The sequence below is a fragment of the Solanum tuberosum genome, unplaced genomic scaffold, assembly GCF_000226075.1.
Source record: "Solanum tuberosum cultivar DM 1-3 516 R44 unplaced genomic scaffold, SolTub_3.0 scf00258, whole genome shotgun sequence".
NCBI lineage: Eukaryota > Viridiplantae > Streptophyta > Magnoliopsida > Solanales > Solanaceae > Solanum > Solanum tuberosum.
This window is the reverse complement of record NW_006239179.1, coordinates 653,143-667,536: the sequence shown is the minus strand read 5'-3', so window position 1 is coordinate 667,536 and position 14,394 is coordinate 653,143. Positions and strand designations below refer to the sequence as shown.

Here is a 14,394-nt window from a genome sequence, read left to right as displayed (position 1 = left end):
TACTAAGGATATCATGTCTGGGATCATTTTTGCTATGGTTAAACTTGTGGAGAAAGTATCTAGACTGGTTGTAAAACGAGCAGACAACTCGAGTTAGGGAGTAGCAATGTACCAGTAGCAGCGCTTTTCGGCTCTGTGCATGGGTGCTCCCTTTCCTAAATATGCGTGACTGAAATCCTTTACCATGGACGAAAGATCCATTGGCTATCTTGACAGAATTGGGGTGCGCAGTCGCAATTCTCATAGTGGTATTATTAAAGACTCAGAGGGGTGCGCGAGAAAAGATAGTTTATATGTCGTTCAAATAATACAAACCAGCAACTAAATAGACAATTAGCACATTAAGTCAAAAAATACATATCCAAAAATATAAATAAATAATTAAATAGTCATACATAAGTCAATGTTATAAGCTCGAATTCTGGTTATCCCCAGCAGAGTCGCCATCTATCACACCCCAATTTTTCCTCCAAATTATGTTTTGAAAATAGGGTTTTTCCAATTAAATTGATATTTGGAAAAGGGATTATTTTATTAATCAGAGTCACCACTTGGTATTGAGTTTTGGTGTTCCAAGTCACCTTATTTAAATCTCTAATCAAAATGAAATTTGACTTTTTATTTTATTTGGTCTGCAAAAACAAAGATCAGGTAAGGAATTTTGTTGACCGAGGGGAAGGTATTAGGCACTCCTCAAGCTCCGTGATTCTAGCACAGTCGCTTTATTGACTATATATGATTTAAACTAATTTTGAATTAGAATTTTGGATATATTTTTAGTATGAGTTTAAGAAAATGCATAATTCCACCCTTCTTTGATTTATTATAATCATATTTAAAATTGACTGATCTTATTAATGTAAGTCCATTAATAAAAATATGTATAAACACCTAAATTTATTTAAACAAAAATAGAATAAAGTTAAGAAATTAACCTTTACGAATTTGAATCGTGAAACACCTGTATTTTTTTTGGCGTGTATTCGAATTTGTTTTTTTAATGTTATTATGGATAGAATATATATAGGTATCTAACTGTTAGGAATTAGGATTTATGTAGGAATGAGATTTTTAGTGTTTGGGTAATTTTAGGCTCCTTTTTTTAAGTTAGACTTAAAATAGGAGATAAAATTTTATGTGATTTAGAATTAGTTTTAGAAAGAACTTTTCTAGACCGCTGAAGTGCACAGGGTTTTGGCTGACAATGCTTTATTTTTGCAAATCTTTTCAGTGATCCGCCAACTAGACTTGTTGCTTGCCTCCATATCCTCTTTCAATCATCTCCCTTGTTTCAACCTATACAAACAACACATCATTATTTTCTTAAGGTAAAATAAAGCAAGAAAGGGTTTTAGGTTGCCTCCCAAACAGCGCCTTAGTTAACGTCATGGCACGACGTTAGTCCACCTTCAACTCTCACCCTTGGGATTAGCCATAGTGCCACTAGGCAAGCCCCCTTGCTGTCTCGAATTCAGGTGCGACGAGATGTGACCCATTTGGGTCTCCAACAGCTTGATTGAAACTGAATGGGAAGTAACGGTCTAGCTGAGGGTGGAAACATCCTCTTTCATGCCTTTCAGCAGTTTGTGTAACCCTTCAACTCTGTTGAAGATGCGCGAAAGGCTATCCTCAGACCTACTACCCTCTGAATCCTTTGGCTTTTGGCGTTCGTGGGGAGGCACATATCTGTCTTTTTCCCATCTTTCCAATTAGGATTACGGTCTCTCCATTCTCGATCCTTCCATCCTTCATCTCTAACCCAACCTTGATTTCCACCTTGCCTTGGGTAATTTGATCGATAACCACCACCTTGGTTGGCCAAGAAGTATACCTCTTCATTATACAAGGCATCGAAACTTGCCTCCTCAGGATTTGCACACTTGACCTCCTGAGAAATGTTTTTGAATGAGAATGGTCCACACACTCTACGAAGTTTCGAAGATGCTCGTGTGGGTCCTCATGAGCTAGTCCGCTAAAAAACCCCTTTAGTTTCAAAAGTTGCAACATGGTGCTTGTAATGTGGAATACTGTGTTTCCCTCTGCTGGTGGCAGACGAATAGCTTTAACACCTCCCATGAGATATGGATCATTGAGATTGGGTTCTTGGACATCATGGAGATTTTTGGTGTCATCCTGATGGCCCACCTGGCTCCCGTTATTATCGTTGACACTAATGTTTTCTGCAATGTTTCCACAATAACTAAAACACAACTAAAAGTTAAGTTAGTAAACTACCAATAAGAATAACAAAAAATTCTGATTAACTAAAAACTCTCAAATAACACCACTCCCCGACAGTGGCTCCAATTTGATGCTTATCGTGACCAATGACACTATTCTACGATATGAGTGTATACGATCGTCAATAATATAGTAACCCAACCAAGGGTTGGGGTCGTGTCCCAAGGGAGCGGTTTTGAGAATTAATAACCAATTAGAATTTCATTCAAGTTAGTCGTAGTTAAAGACATTTGCGATAAACAACATTGTAAATGTAAAAGAGGTGACACAAAAGTGTCAAATATCAAAAGGGGGTTTTGTAACAAGTACTAAAACAACAAAATAAAGTTCTTGGGATGTGACCGCAATACAAGTAGAGATAAATTGTTGGGTACATGCTTTCTATCAGAGATTTGCAAAATAGTAGTGACTAGGCTAAGCTTTAAATAGAAATAACTTCCCTCTCGGGCAATTTACCCCATTTCAAATGCGTTCCTCTCAGACACCCATTTGCCGCATGAAGACCAGCCTACGCCTTACCCCACTCACTCTCTCGAGATGAGTGTTAGGATATGGGACTAGGGCTCACCCTCTCGGGCTGAACCTCATGTTGATCCACTCCTTAGGCCATAAGTCTAGTGGTTTTGGTTTCACGACCTCCCTCTCGGGCAAGCCGAAAATACATGGGTGGCTTTGTATTTGCAACTACAAACCCTTTAGATTAAACTACAATCACTACGTGAAATCATCATTAAAATGCATCTAACCTATCAGCAAGCAAGATCCAACAAGAATATCAACCCATATTTGCTAAATCACACCCTAAGAATGGGGGGTTTTAGCCACACATCAAGAAATAAGAAATTATACCTAACATGATAATGAAATCAACTGGGTATAAGAAATTAAACCTTTAATTAAGCAAAGGAAAGTGAATACAAAAGACCCACTTCCAACTTGAGGAAGAAGAACTCCTTTCTTCAAGTCTCCACAAATCCCTCTCCAAACTTGAGAGAAACATATTAGCTAGAATATGTTCTAAAGTGAAAAATAATAATAATATGTTCCACTCCTCTCCAATCTTCCCAAAATCTAATTCTAAAGAGTATTTATAGTTTTCACAGATTATGCTGCGGAGGATTATTTGGCGACATTAGTCGAGATCGCCGATGAACTCGGTGATCCGCCTTTTGGTCAGCTCATCGCCTTTAGCATCCTCGCATTCTAGATCATTGGGCGGTACAGTACTTCTTCGCGGAACTGATCAGCGACCCGCCGACTGCTCCTTTCTTCACGTTTCGATCCACTTCCTTCAAGGCTTCGGGAACTGGAACGAAGGACGGCTCATGTCATTTCGGTGACTCACCAAGTTAAACTCGGCGATTCGCAGGATTCCTTTTCTTGTTCTTTTCATCCCTATTTCCTCCGTTTTGGGCCTAAGTGTCCATGCTTCCACTAAAACTTCAAATACCTAAAACTTCAGCATTTTAATCAGGTATTGAGGTAAAACAAGCATTCAAGGACACTATTTCCATTAAAATAAAGCCCTAAATGAGTCCAATTTGTGGACTGATCAATGGGAAGTTCACTGGTCTGTCGCTTGAGGATCCAACAGTTCACATCCAAAACTTCCTCGAGATCAATGATACTTACACTCCAACGGGAGTAAACGATGATTATGTGAGGCTCACCTTATTTCCCTTTTCTCTACTTGGGGAAGCAAAAAGATGGCTGAATTTTGAGCCCGCTAACTCTATCACCACTTGGGATGATCTTGTACAAAAGTTCCTCATCAAATTTTTTCCATTTGGGAAAACAGCTAAGTTGAGGAGTGACATCTTAAGTTTTAGACAGAAAGGAGGAGAGAACTTGTACCAAGCTTGGGACAGGTTTTAATCGATGTTGATGAGCTGCCCACATCATTATTAATATAATGAGGTGTTGGTCCATACCTTCATTGAAGGATTGGAGCCTAACACTAAAAATTTTCTTGATTCAGCTGCAGGTGGTCAGGCTTTGCAGATGACATATGTTGAGCTATTCACCTTGCTGAACAAGATCTCACAGGGTAACCCCTAATGGAATGGAGGAGGGCTGAAACCTGTGTTACAAAAAACTACAGGTATGCTGGAAGTAGATGCAGTGACTGCTTTAACTGCACAGATTGCTGCGATGTAAAACATGATGAACACACACTTCAGCAATCTAGAATTGGGACAACAGCCTGCTCAGGTGAATGCAGTCCAACAACCACCAACTTGGTGTGAAATATGCAGAGGTGGTGATCATAGTGCAGAGGTATGAGGTGCAAACCCAGATTCTGTGAATTTTGTGGGTAATGTACAACGAGTAGGCCAGCAGAACTATGGAAAATCATACAATCCAAGATGGAGCAACCATACAAATTTTTCTTGGGTGGTAATCAAAATCAGGCTCAAGGCCAAAATCAATATAGACCCCAAGGAAATGCGCAAGGGTACCCACCACAGGTCCAACGGAAGCCGCCAATTAGGCAGTCTAGTAACATGAGCATGGAGGAGATGCTGAAAAAAATTATGGTTGATCAAGCCATGTTAGTTGTTGATGCAAGAAACAACCAGTTAGCTATACAGAATCTGGAGAAACAATTCGGGCAGTTTTCGAGTGCCCAAAACTCACGGCCGCAAGGAGGTTTGCCGGGAAACACTGATCTGAATCCCAAGCAGGTAAATGAGGTAGGTACACACAGTGGTTTGTAGTTATAGGAGTTAGCTTCTACGAAAAGAAACATTGATGGTGTGAGTAATAGAGTGAATCCAAAGAGAATGAGGTTGTTGCACAACAAGAAAGAGTGCAACCAATAGTGAAACCACCTCCTCCATTCCCTCAAAAGTTCAAGAAGCAGAAGGAGGATGAATGTTTTGGTAAGTTTCTCTCTCTTTTGAAACAAGTTCATATTAACTTGCCATTGGTAGATGTTTTACAGGGTATACCCAGGTATGCTAAATATGTGAAGGAGATTGTGGCGAACAAAAGGAGGCTAACTGAATATGAGACTGTTGCACTTACTGAAGAGTTTCAGCTCCAGAATCCAAAATAAGTTATCCACTAAACTGAAAGATTCGGGTAGCTTTATGGTTCAGATCACTATAGGGCAGAGCATTCATATGTGTGGATTGTGTGATCTAGGAGCTAGTATCAATTTGATGCCAACTTCATTGTATAAAAAGCTGGGGTTGGGTAGTCCTAAACTTACTACCATCATCTTACAATTGACTGATAGATCTGTTGCTAGGTCTGAGGGTGTTGTAGAGGATGTGTTAGTACATGTGAATCGTCGATATTCCAGTAGACTTTGTTGTGCTGAATTTCGAGCCAGATCCTGAGGTCCCCTTCAACTTAGGAAAACCTATATTGGCTACTAGGCGGGCTATGATAGATGTAGCAGCTGGGCAACTCACTATGCGGGCACATGATAAAGTGGAGGTGTTCGACGTGTACAAGGCATTAAAGCTACCAGCTGTTTATGAGGAGTTGTTTGCTATAACTGTGATAGATCTTGAGGCAGAGGCTCGATACATTACATCTAAGGACCCTTTAGAGGGAGTGCTAGTAGGGGATGATATCTATGGGGATGCTAAGGCATAGGAAATGGTGCAATTTCTTGATTTGGCACTTGTACGTATATCCAGAGATAGTTGGGAGCCTTTAAATAGGGTGTTGGGTCCTCCACCTAAACCCTTAATTGAAGTAGCACCCCAGCTAGAGTTAAAAGCATTGCCAGCCCACCTCAGGTATGCATATTTGGGTGAAGATAAAACTTTACCGATTATTTTGTCTGCAGCATTGTCTGATGCACAGGTGGAAGCAACATTAATCATCTTGAAGAAGAGAAAGGCAGCATTGGGTTGGAAAATGTCCGACATCCATGGAATTAGTCCCGCGTTGTGCATGCATAAAATCTATATGGATGAAGGGCATAAGTCGAGTGCACAACATCAGCAGAGACTAAATCCAATGATGAAGGATGTGGTGAGAAAAGAGGTAATCAAATGGTTAGATGCAGGGATCGTTTACCCCATATCAGATAGTAAATGGGTGAGTCCAGTACAGTGTGTGCCCAAGAAAGGCGGAATAACGGTGGTAACTAATGAAAAGAATGAGTTGATCCCCACAAAAACAGTGATTGGATGGCGTATGAAAGTTGAATGATGCCACCAGAAAGGACCATTACCAGATGCCTTTTATTGATCAGATATTGGATAGATTGGCGGGGCAGGAATACTACTGCTTCTTGGATGGCTACTCAGGGTATAATCAGATTGTTATTGTACAAGAGGACGAGGAGAAGACTACCTTCACTTGTCTGTATGGCACGTATGCGTTCAAGCGCATGCCATTCGGCTTATGCAATGCACCGGTGACATTTCAGAGATGCATGATGGCAATCTTCCATGATATGGTGAAGGATTTTATTGAAGTGTTCATGGACGATTTTTTGGTGTTTGGTGAGTCTTTTGAACTCTGTTTTACTAACCTTGACAAGGTTCTTGCCAGGTGTGAAGAAACAACCCTTCTGTTGAACTGGGAGAAGTGTCACTTCTTAGTTCGAGAGGGGATTGTGTTAGGACACAAAATCTCTGAAAATGGGCTGGAAGTTGACAAAGCTAAAGTGGAGGTTATTAAGAAGTTACCACCCCCATCACAGTAAAGGGAGTTAGAAGCTTTCTAGGCCATGTTGGGTTCTATAGGAGGTTCATCAAGGACTTCTCTAAGATTGCAAGACCCATGTTCAACCTGTTAGAGAAAGAGATGAAGTTTGTCTTTGATGAGAAGTGTTTACAGGCATTTGAGTTGTTAAAGAAGAAGTTGATAGAAGCTCCTATTCTAATTTCTCCAAACTAGCAGCTTCCATTCGAGCTGAAGTGCGATGCCAGTGATATAAAGGTTGGGGAAGTGCTTGGGCAGCGAAAGATAAGATGTTTCATTCCATCTACTATGCTAGCAAGAAACTTGATACAGCTTAATCGAATTATACTATTACTGAAAAAGAGATGTTGGCATTAGTGTTTGTATTTGATAAGTTCAGATCATACTTGGTGGGAACCAAAGTTGTTGTTTACATTGATCATGCTGCAATCCGGTATTTGTTTAATAAGAAGGATGCCAAGCCAAGGTTGATTAGGTGGATTCTGCTATTACAAAAGTTTGATCTAGAGATAACATATAAGAAGGGAACTGAGAATCATATAGCTGATCATCTATCCAGATTGGAGGATTCATCTCATGTGAAGAATGAGGGGCAGATTCGCGAAGAGTTTCCTTATGAGCAATTGCTTGCTTTGGACCTTTCTCAAGTGCATTGGTATGCTGATATTGTTAATTTTCTGGTGAGTGGTTTATTTCCACCTGGGGCCTCAACACATCACAAGCAAAGGTGGAAATATGATGCACGCTTCTATATATGGGATGAACTTTTTTTATTCAAGTAGGAACCTAATCAGATGGTGCGAAGGTGTGTAGCTGAACAGGAGGCGTCACAAGTGTTGGAGAGTTGTCACTCTTCACCATATGGTGGACATCATGGGGGTGAACGAACTACACATAAGGTATTGCAATCTGGCTTCTTTTGGCCTACTCTTTTTAAAGATGATGCTATGTTTGTGAAGGGTTGTGATCGGTGTCAAAGGATGGGCACCATTTCTAGAAGGCATGAGATGCCATTGAGCAACATACTGGAGGTTGAGATCTTTGATGTCTGGGGATAGACTTCATGGGACCATTCCCGTCATCCCGTGGTAATCAATACATCTTAATGGCAATGGATTACGTGTCCAAGTGGGTGGAGGTTGTTGCATTACCATCTAATAATGCAAAGGTGGTCGTGAAATTCATCCGGAAGCACATCTTCACCAGGTTTGGAACTCCAAGGGCTATGATCAGTGATGGAGGTACGCACTTTATTAATAGTTCAGTGCGTAATTTGTTAGCTAAATATGGGGTAGGACACAAGGTAGCTATAGCGTATCATCCCTAGACTAGTGGGCAGGTAGAAGTGTCTAACAAAGAAGTCAAGCAGATCCTCCAAAAGACTGTGAATGCTCAAAGGAAAGATTGGGCTGACAAGTTTGATGATGCCTTGTGGGCATACCGGACTGTATACAAAACACCGATAGAGACTTCTCCTTATCGAATGGTGTTTGGAAAAGCGTGTCAACTACCAGCTAATTTGGAGCACAAGGCATATTGGGCGATAAAAAAGTTGAATCTGGATGCTGAGTTAGCCGGAAGGAAGAGAATAACGCAGCTGCATGAGTTAGAAGAGTTCAGGCTTTATGCCTACAAGAATGCTAAGTTGTACAAACCGAAGACCAAGAGGTGGCATGATAAGCATATTGTGTCACGCACCTTTGAGCCTGGTCAATTAGTGTTCTTGTTTAACTCAAAGTTGAAGTTGTTTCCCAGAAAGCTTCGATCTAAGTGGAGTGATCCGTTTGAAGTGGTGAGGATGACTCAACATGGTGCGGTGGGGTTAAAGAACAAGGACAAGAGCTTTACTTTCCTTGTGAATGGGCAACGGGTCAAGCACTATTTTGGAAATGATGTTGATTGTGAGCTTCAAGTGCTCACACTAAATGATGAATGACTCATGAGATGGGTCGTGTCGCGACTTTAAATTAGGCGCTACACGGGAGGCAACCCGTGAAACCTTGTAATAGTTAGGATTTCTTTGCTTGTATTTTGTTATTTCAATTCATAGGAATTAGTAAACAACAACAAAAAAATATGATAATATTCATAATAGTACAAAAATATGAGTCGTGCCACGACCAAAACTAAGGCGCTGGATGAGACGCAACCCATCGTGTTTTTTTCTACTGAGTTGTGTGCTGAAAATGTGCAGGAATCAGGTTTGAAGACCTGTTCCGCGTCGCGGAGCTGGGAGAAAATTTTGCCTCACCTGGATTTAATTTTCCAGAATGAGGCAGAGGGGTCCGTGTACTTGGTGCGTCGCATGGGAAGCTCGAAATTGATTTGACAGTAAGTTACTTCTATGTCAAAAAGAAGGCAGCTCCGTGATGGAGCCGCGTAGTGGAGCATGGGCCAAATTTTTGCCTCGCCTGGAATTAATTTTCTAGGTCGAGGCAGAGGACTCCGTGTAGGCACTGCGTCGCGCCCCAGGTGAGCAGATTTTGATTTTCATTAATTAAACGGGTTTTTACCCATGTTCTTTGAAAATAACCCGACCCAGTCCCTTTTAACCCCCAAATTCATTCTAAATTCCCCATTACTTCACCCATCAAAACCCCAATTTTTTCCCCTCTCTTCCCTTGTGATTTTCCAGCGTAAATCTGTAACGCGGAGGAGCAATGTAGCATTCCACGTTCTCAATAATACACATATATGACAAGTCAATAGTCCTCTTATGGAACCCATACCCAAACTGTTAGTGTGCCGGATCGTGACACCTGATCCAAGTTAGTGTGTCGGAACGTGACACCTGTTCTAATATGTATGTCGGTACGTGACATTCGATCCCAGTTAGTGTGTTGGAACATAACACCCGATCCATTCAACAAGCCACAATCATAATCACAATGTACATTCTCATAATCATACAATCAAGTGTTGATTCAAGGCATACAATCATTCATTCTTACTCATTTGCATTAGATGTGATCAATAGTGCAACATTCGCATACATACATGCATTACAATGAAGCAAATACTAACATATATCACACAAACGTGAAATCAACCATCACCTACCTCGAAACCAAGCTTGAAACCTCCTAAGATACTTGAATCTTCCCTTTCTGGATTCTCTCCACTTGTTCTAGGTCTACAAACAATTAATATACGCAAGGATCAACAATTAAAGGTATAATTATCCGGATTACAATCGAAATTATCAACCTTAGGCCAATCCCAAGATCCCAATACCCAACTTAGGGCTTTTTCCACCATTGGGTTTTTGGTCAAAACTCTCCCCCATTGATAATCACCCATAATTCTAAGTTCTACGGATCGAAAAACGTATTAGGGAGTAGAATCCTTACCTTTAGAACCAAAAGTCATGGAAAACTGTCAAGAAATCGCTTGGGGTTGTATCCTAGCTCTTATGAACGAAGTTTGCAGAATAATGACGTTTTTAGAGTTTATTTCTGACTTAAGTCGCGATTGGCCTGCTATGGTGGCCCCATCCCGCCATAGCGGCCCCTCTCTCGCGGTTTACACGGAAACCGAGAGTCAAAAGTTGAGTTTCAAACCCCCATTTCACAATACACCTTCAACCCATGACACTCAGAAACTATCCGTTCATGGTTAAGATCAGTTTCGGGAGTTCTACTCGCCTGAATTTGATTTCGTAAAGTCATATCGGTTTCTTAACGTCTTAGATATCTAGTCGTGTAATCAAATTCATAATTAGATCTCTCATTCATTACCAGATCTCCCTAGATCTCATTTACTCCGATTTCATCCAAATCTAGACTAGGCTAGGAATTCTCAAGTTACTACCAAAAAGTTTTCCGACCTAAAAATTTTCCCCTATCCGTCGGGGCATCAGTGCCTGGAGTAGTCTTAGATGGAACAACAGTGTTATATCCACTAGGAACTGTTGTGGACGTCTCAGCTGACATTATCTGAGTTGCCGACCGCACAACCATCTCTACAAGATTCAGCAAATCTCTGAATATGTTATCCTCTTGGCTTTCACCCACTCCCTCATCGTGCAATGCTATCTGCTCCTCGTCGGTCTCTGTCTTTGATTCTGCATGTGCTGCATCATCCCTCTGCATACCTCCGGTAGTAGCCGGAGGAATCCCCGAAGTCTCCGGAGCATCCCTGTCATCTGCTCTCTGTATCAGTGTAGTGAAGTCGGTAACCTTCAAATAGGCTACGCCCTTCTTCAACTCTGCTATTTCAGCTTTTAATGCAGAAACCTCAAGTGTCTCCCCCTGTCTGCTCTCACAAGCAGTGACTCTGGCAGTTAGATCATCAACAGTGGTCCTAAGGGGGGCCAGTGCAGTCAAGATGGCACTATCAATCATCCTTGGGATGGATCTCTCCAATCGCATTGCCCTCACATCCGCTGAATAGGCCAGCTTCCCCATCCTCAGGATCATGGCATGAGTGATCCTGGTGGGCTGGGAGGATGAGGATGTACCTGGAGTCTGTGAAGGAGAAAAAGGAGCGGGTATACCTGAAGGCTCTGAAGATGGAGTAGACGAGGGTGCCTCTGCTGGTAATGAGTCAATATCGATCTCTAGAGAAGTATCTGCTGGAGCTGCTCTTCTCCTATCAACCTCCTCTCATGTGAACTCGGCCTCTATATGCCGGATATCGGTGGAGGACGACGGGGTGACCTTCATATCGCTAGCAGGATCCCAGGGTACTCCGACACGCTGGCATAGCTCGGTGATCAGAATAGGAAAAGACAGGGACTTCTGCGTCTGTTTGGCTCTCATAGCCATCTCCTGCGAAACTAGCAGTCCCAAGTTGATCCGCCTCCTAGCCATGATAGACCCAAGGCAAGCCACCTTAGGATGACAGAGAATGGATTCGTTCTGGGATGGCATAATAGTGTTGTTGATGAAACCGAACCAGTACCGAGAGGCAATGTTCATATCCTTCTTCTCAATCGGAGCTCCTGCCTCCATCCACCTCGGGGTGGTGTTAGAGATCATCGGAGCTAACCAACCCTTCAAATCATCCAGGAATGGAACAATAGGCAAACCCTGGTATGGCATTACCGAGTGTAGCAGTTGACCCAATACAACATTAATATGATCGCTGTAACACTCCACCTCCTTGGCTCTAACCATAACCGACTTCACCGGTCAGAACTCACTAGCCTTCTTTTTATTCTTTGGGACCAGCTCTCCATAGGCTAAGTAGAATTCCCAGATCCATGAAGGAATGTAGGGGTCCCGTGGCCTAGTGAACTGCTCTAATTCATGATATCTGAGAGTATGTTAGGCACCTCAGCATGCTTACCTTCCAAGCCCTCTACAGATAGTAACTTTTCTTCTAGAATGGTTCGTAAACCATCGCCTTTTAATCTGTTCAGCAAGGTGGGTGGAGGTGGAGCTACGGGGAATGCAGGGGCCACTGGAGTTGGCACTGATTCAGTAGTCGGGAGGGTTGCAACTAATGTAACTCTGATCGGTGTTGATTGAGGTCTATCTCTGAGCCTATTCTGCCGGTGAATCAAGGGATGTTCATCTTTCGGCTTAGAAAAATCTGGTTCAACATTTGTGCCCTTCCTAGCTATGTGTTTTTTTCGTTTGCCTTTATCTCCCAGTGGGAGATCTTGCTTTCTTTTCTGTGAGGGACGTGATCATCCTTCATTGATCATAATTCCCTTTGCCTTTTTCTGAGGTGGCGCATTTAAGTTTGTGCGTACCATATCTGCAAAATTTTGTGATTAGTCAGAAGAACAATCACACTAAAACATAGAAAATTCTGAAGCAGAAAGGTCCGTCGATCAGTCGGTGAATCACCACATCTCTTTGGTGAGCTAGGTCGAAATCGCCAAAGGGATTAGCTTGAAATCTAGGCAAATTAGCGATGAAAAAGTCTATTTGGTGACGCGCCGACTACTTTCGGCGATGACGAAGTTGTCCACTAAAAGATATAGTGAAAGAGGGTAAATGGGGCATGCAAAGGGCGGTGTGAAGTCCTATTAGCGAGTCTCCGACAACCTTCAGCGACCACAGATGTGTCCGCTTAAAGTTACAGATCTCTCAGCATTATGGACATGAGTGAAGGGCGATCTAAGACCAGTAAGCGAACCGTCGAATCATTTGGCGAGCGCGACCCAGCTCGCCGAATGATTTAATGTGCCTATTTTTCAACCCACTTCTTAGAATCGACCTTACAAGCCCTAGAAACGAAATCAAAGCATGCATACATGAAATTCACACAAGACCCACTCTTCCTATCACCCCAGAATACTCAGACTTCTTCCGATCCTGCCAAATTTTGGCCATTTAACTACGATCACCCTTAAGAGAGTCGTCACCCATTCCTTCATTGAGAAATTTTCGTTATGTAGCACAAATGTGGGCTATCTACGTGTTACCCAACCAATATAACGACAATCAAGCAACACCAATTGCAATCTCAATTAAATTAAAGCTCAAACAACAAGGCATTCGACTATTAAAATATTTCAGGCAACTAAGTTCGAATTACACATAGCATATCAACATATTTCTATTAGAGAGGCCCAACACACGTCATCCTGATGCTACAATGGCAAATGAGTGCAAAAACTTTTAAGATAAATTTGGGGTTTTATGGACTAACCTTTAATGCCGATCAAATTGCTTATTGAAATGCTAGACAACAAAGAGATCCAATCCGAAGCACTAATTACCAACTAAAATACTAATGGAAAGGTAAAAATCTAAGAAAAAGTACCTTTGGTGTGATTTTGAGGAGTCTGAAACGAGGGAAAGTTTGAGATTCAAAATTTTGAGTTTTTGTCTTTATATAACCATTCAGTTCTCGATCATTCGGCGACGTTAGTCTTATCCACGATCAACTCGGCAACGTGCCGAACGCATACTTACCTCGCCGATTTTTACAGGACATCCCTTATTTTATGGTCCCAACGGCGGATTAAGTAGGAATGATCGATAGGTTTGACGATTCGCCCATTGGATCCTTGGCTCGCCAACTTGCACTTTTCAACCCCTTTCTCACTTTAACCTACAAAATTTGCACACCATTATTGGAACAGAATAATTAAAAGCAGTAAAACCTTGGGTTGCATCCCAAGAAGCACCTTATTTTACATCGTGGCACGACGCAAGTTCTGTCTCACTCTCCGTTATTAGGGTTAGCCCTAGTGTCACTAGGTGACCCCAATATGTCATTTGGGTGGAGATGAGGCACTGCAAAACTCAGGAATGACCTGATTAGCTGGATTGATCTAGAGTGAGATCCATTCATTTGATTCAACACTTCAATATTCTCCTTCATTTCTTCAAACACCCGATCTTGATCGGTGATCTTTTGGAGAATGATTTGAAGTGTGTCCTCGACACAATTTTTCTCCCCATTTCTAGATTTCCTCCACTCATGAGCGGGTATGTACCTCCCCCTGCTATTGCATTGGACTTCCACCTCTGAGATTTTGGTGGCCAAGTCGCTTAGCTGAGATGCTAGTGCGGTCAGCGTGAGGTC

At 41.9% G+C, this 14,394-nt stretch overlaps 1 protein-coding gene across 1 annotated transcript; it reads left to right on the top strand.

Moving 5' to 3' along the window:
* Positions 1 to 8,020: 8,020 nt before the first annotated feature.
* On the top strand, positions 8,021 to 8,845 carry LOC107062676 (uncharacterized). The gene is made up of 2 exons (XM_015313570.1): positions 8,021 to 8,150; positions 8,253 to 8,845. The coding sequence occupies exons 1-2, from the start codon at positions 8,021 to 8,023 to the stop codon at positions 8,843 to 8,845; spliced, it is 723 nt and encodes a 240-aa protein (XP_015169056.1).
* Positions 8,846 to 14,394: the final 5,549 nt, after the last annotated feature.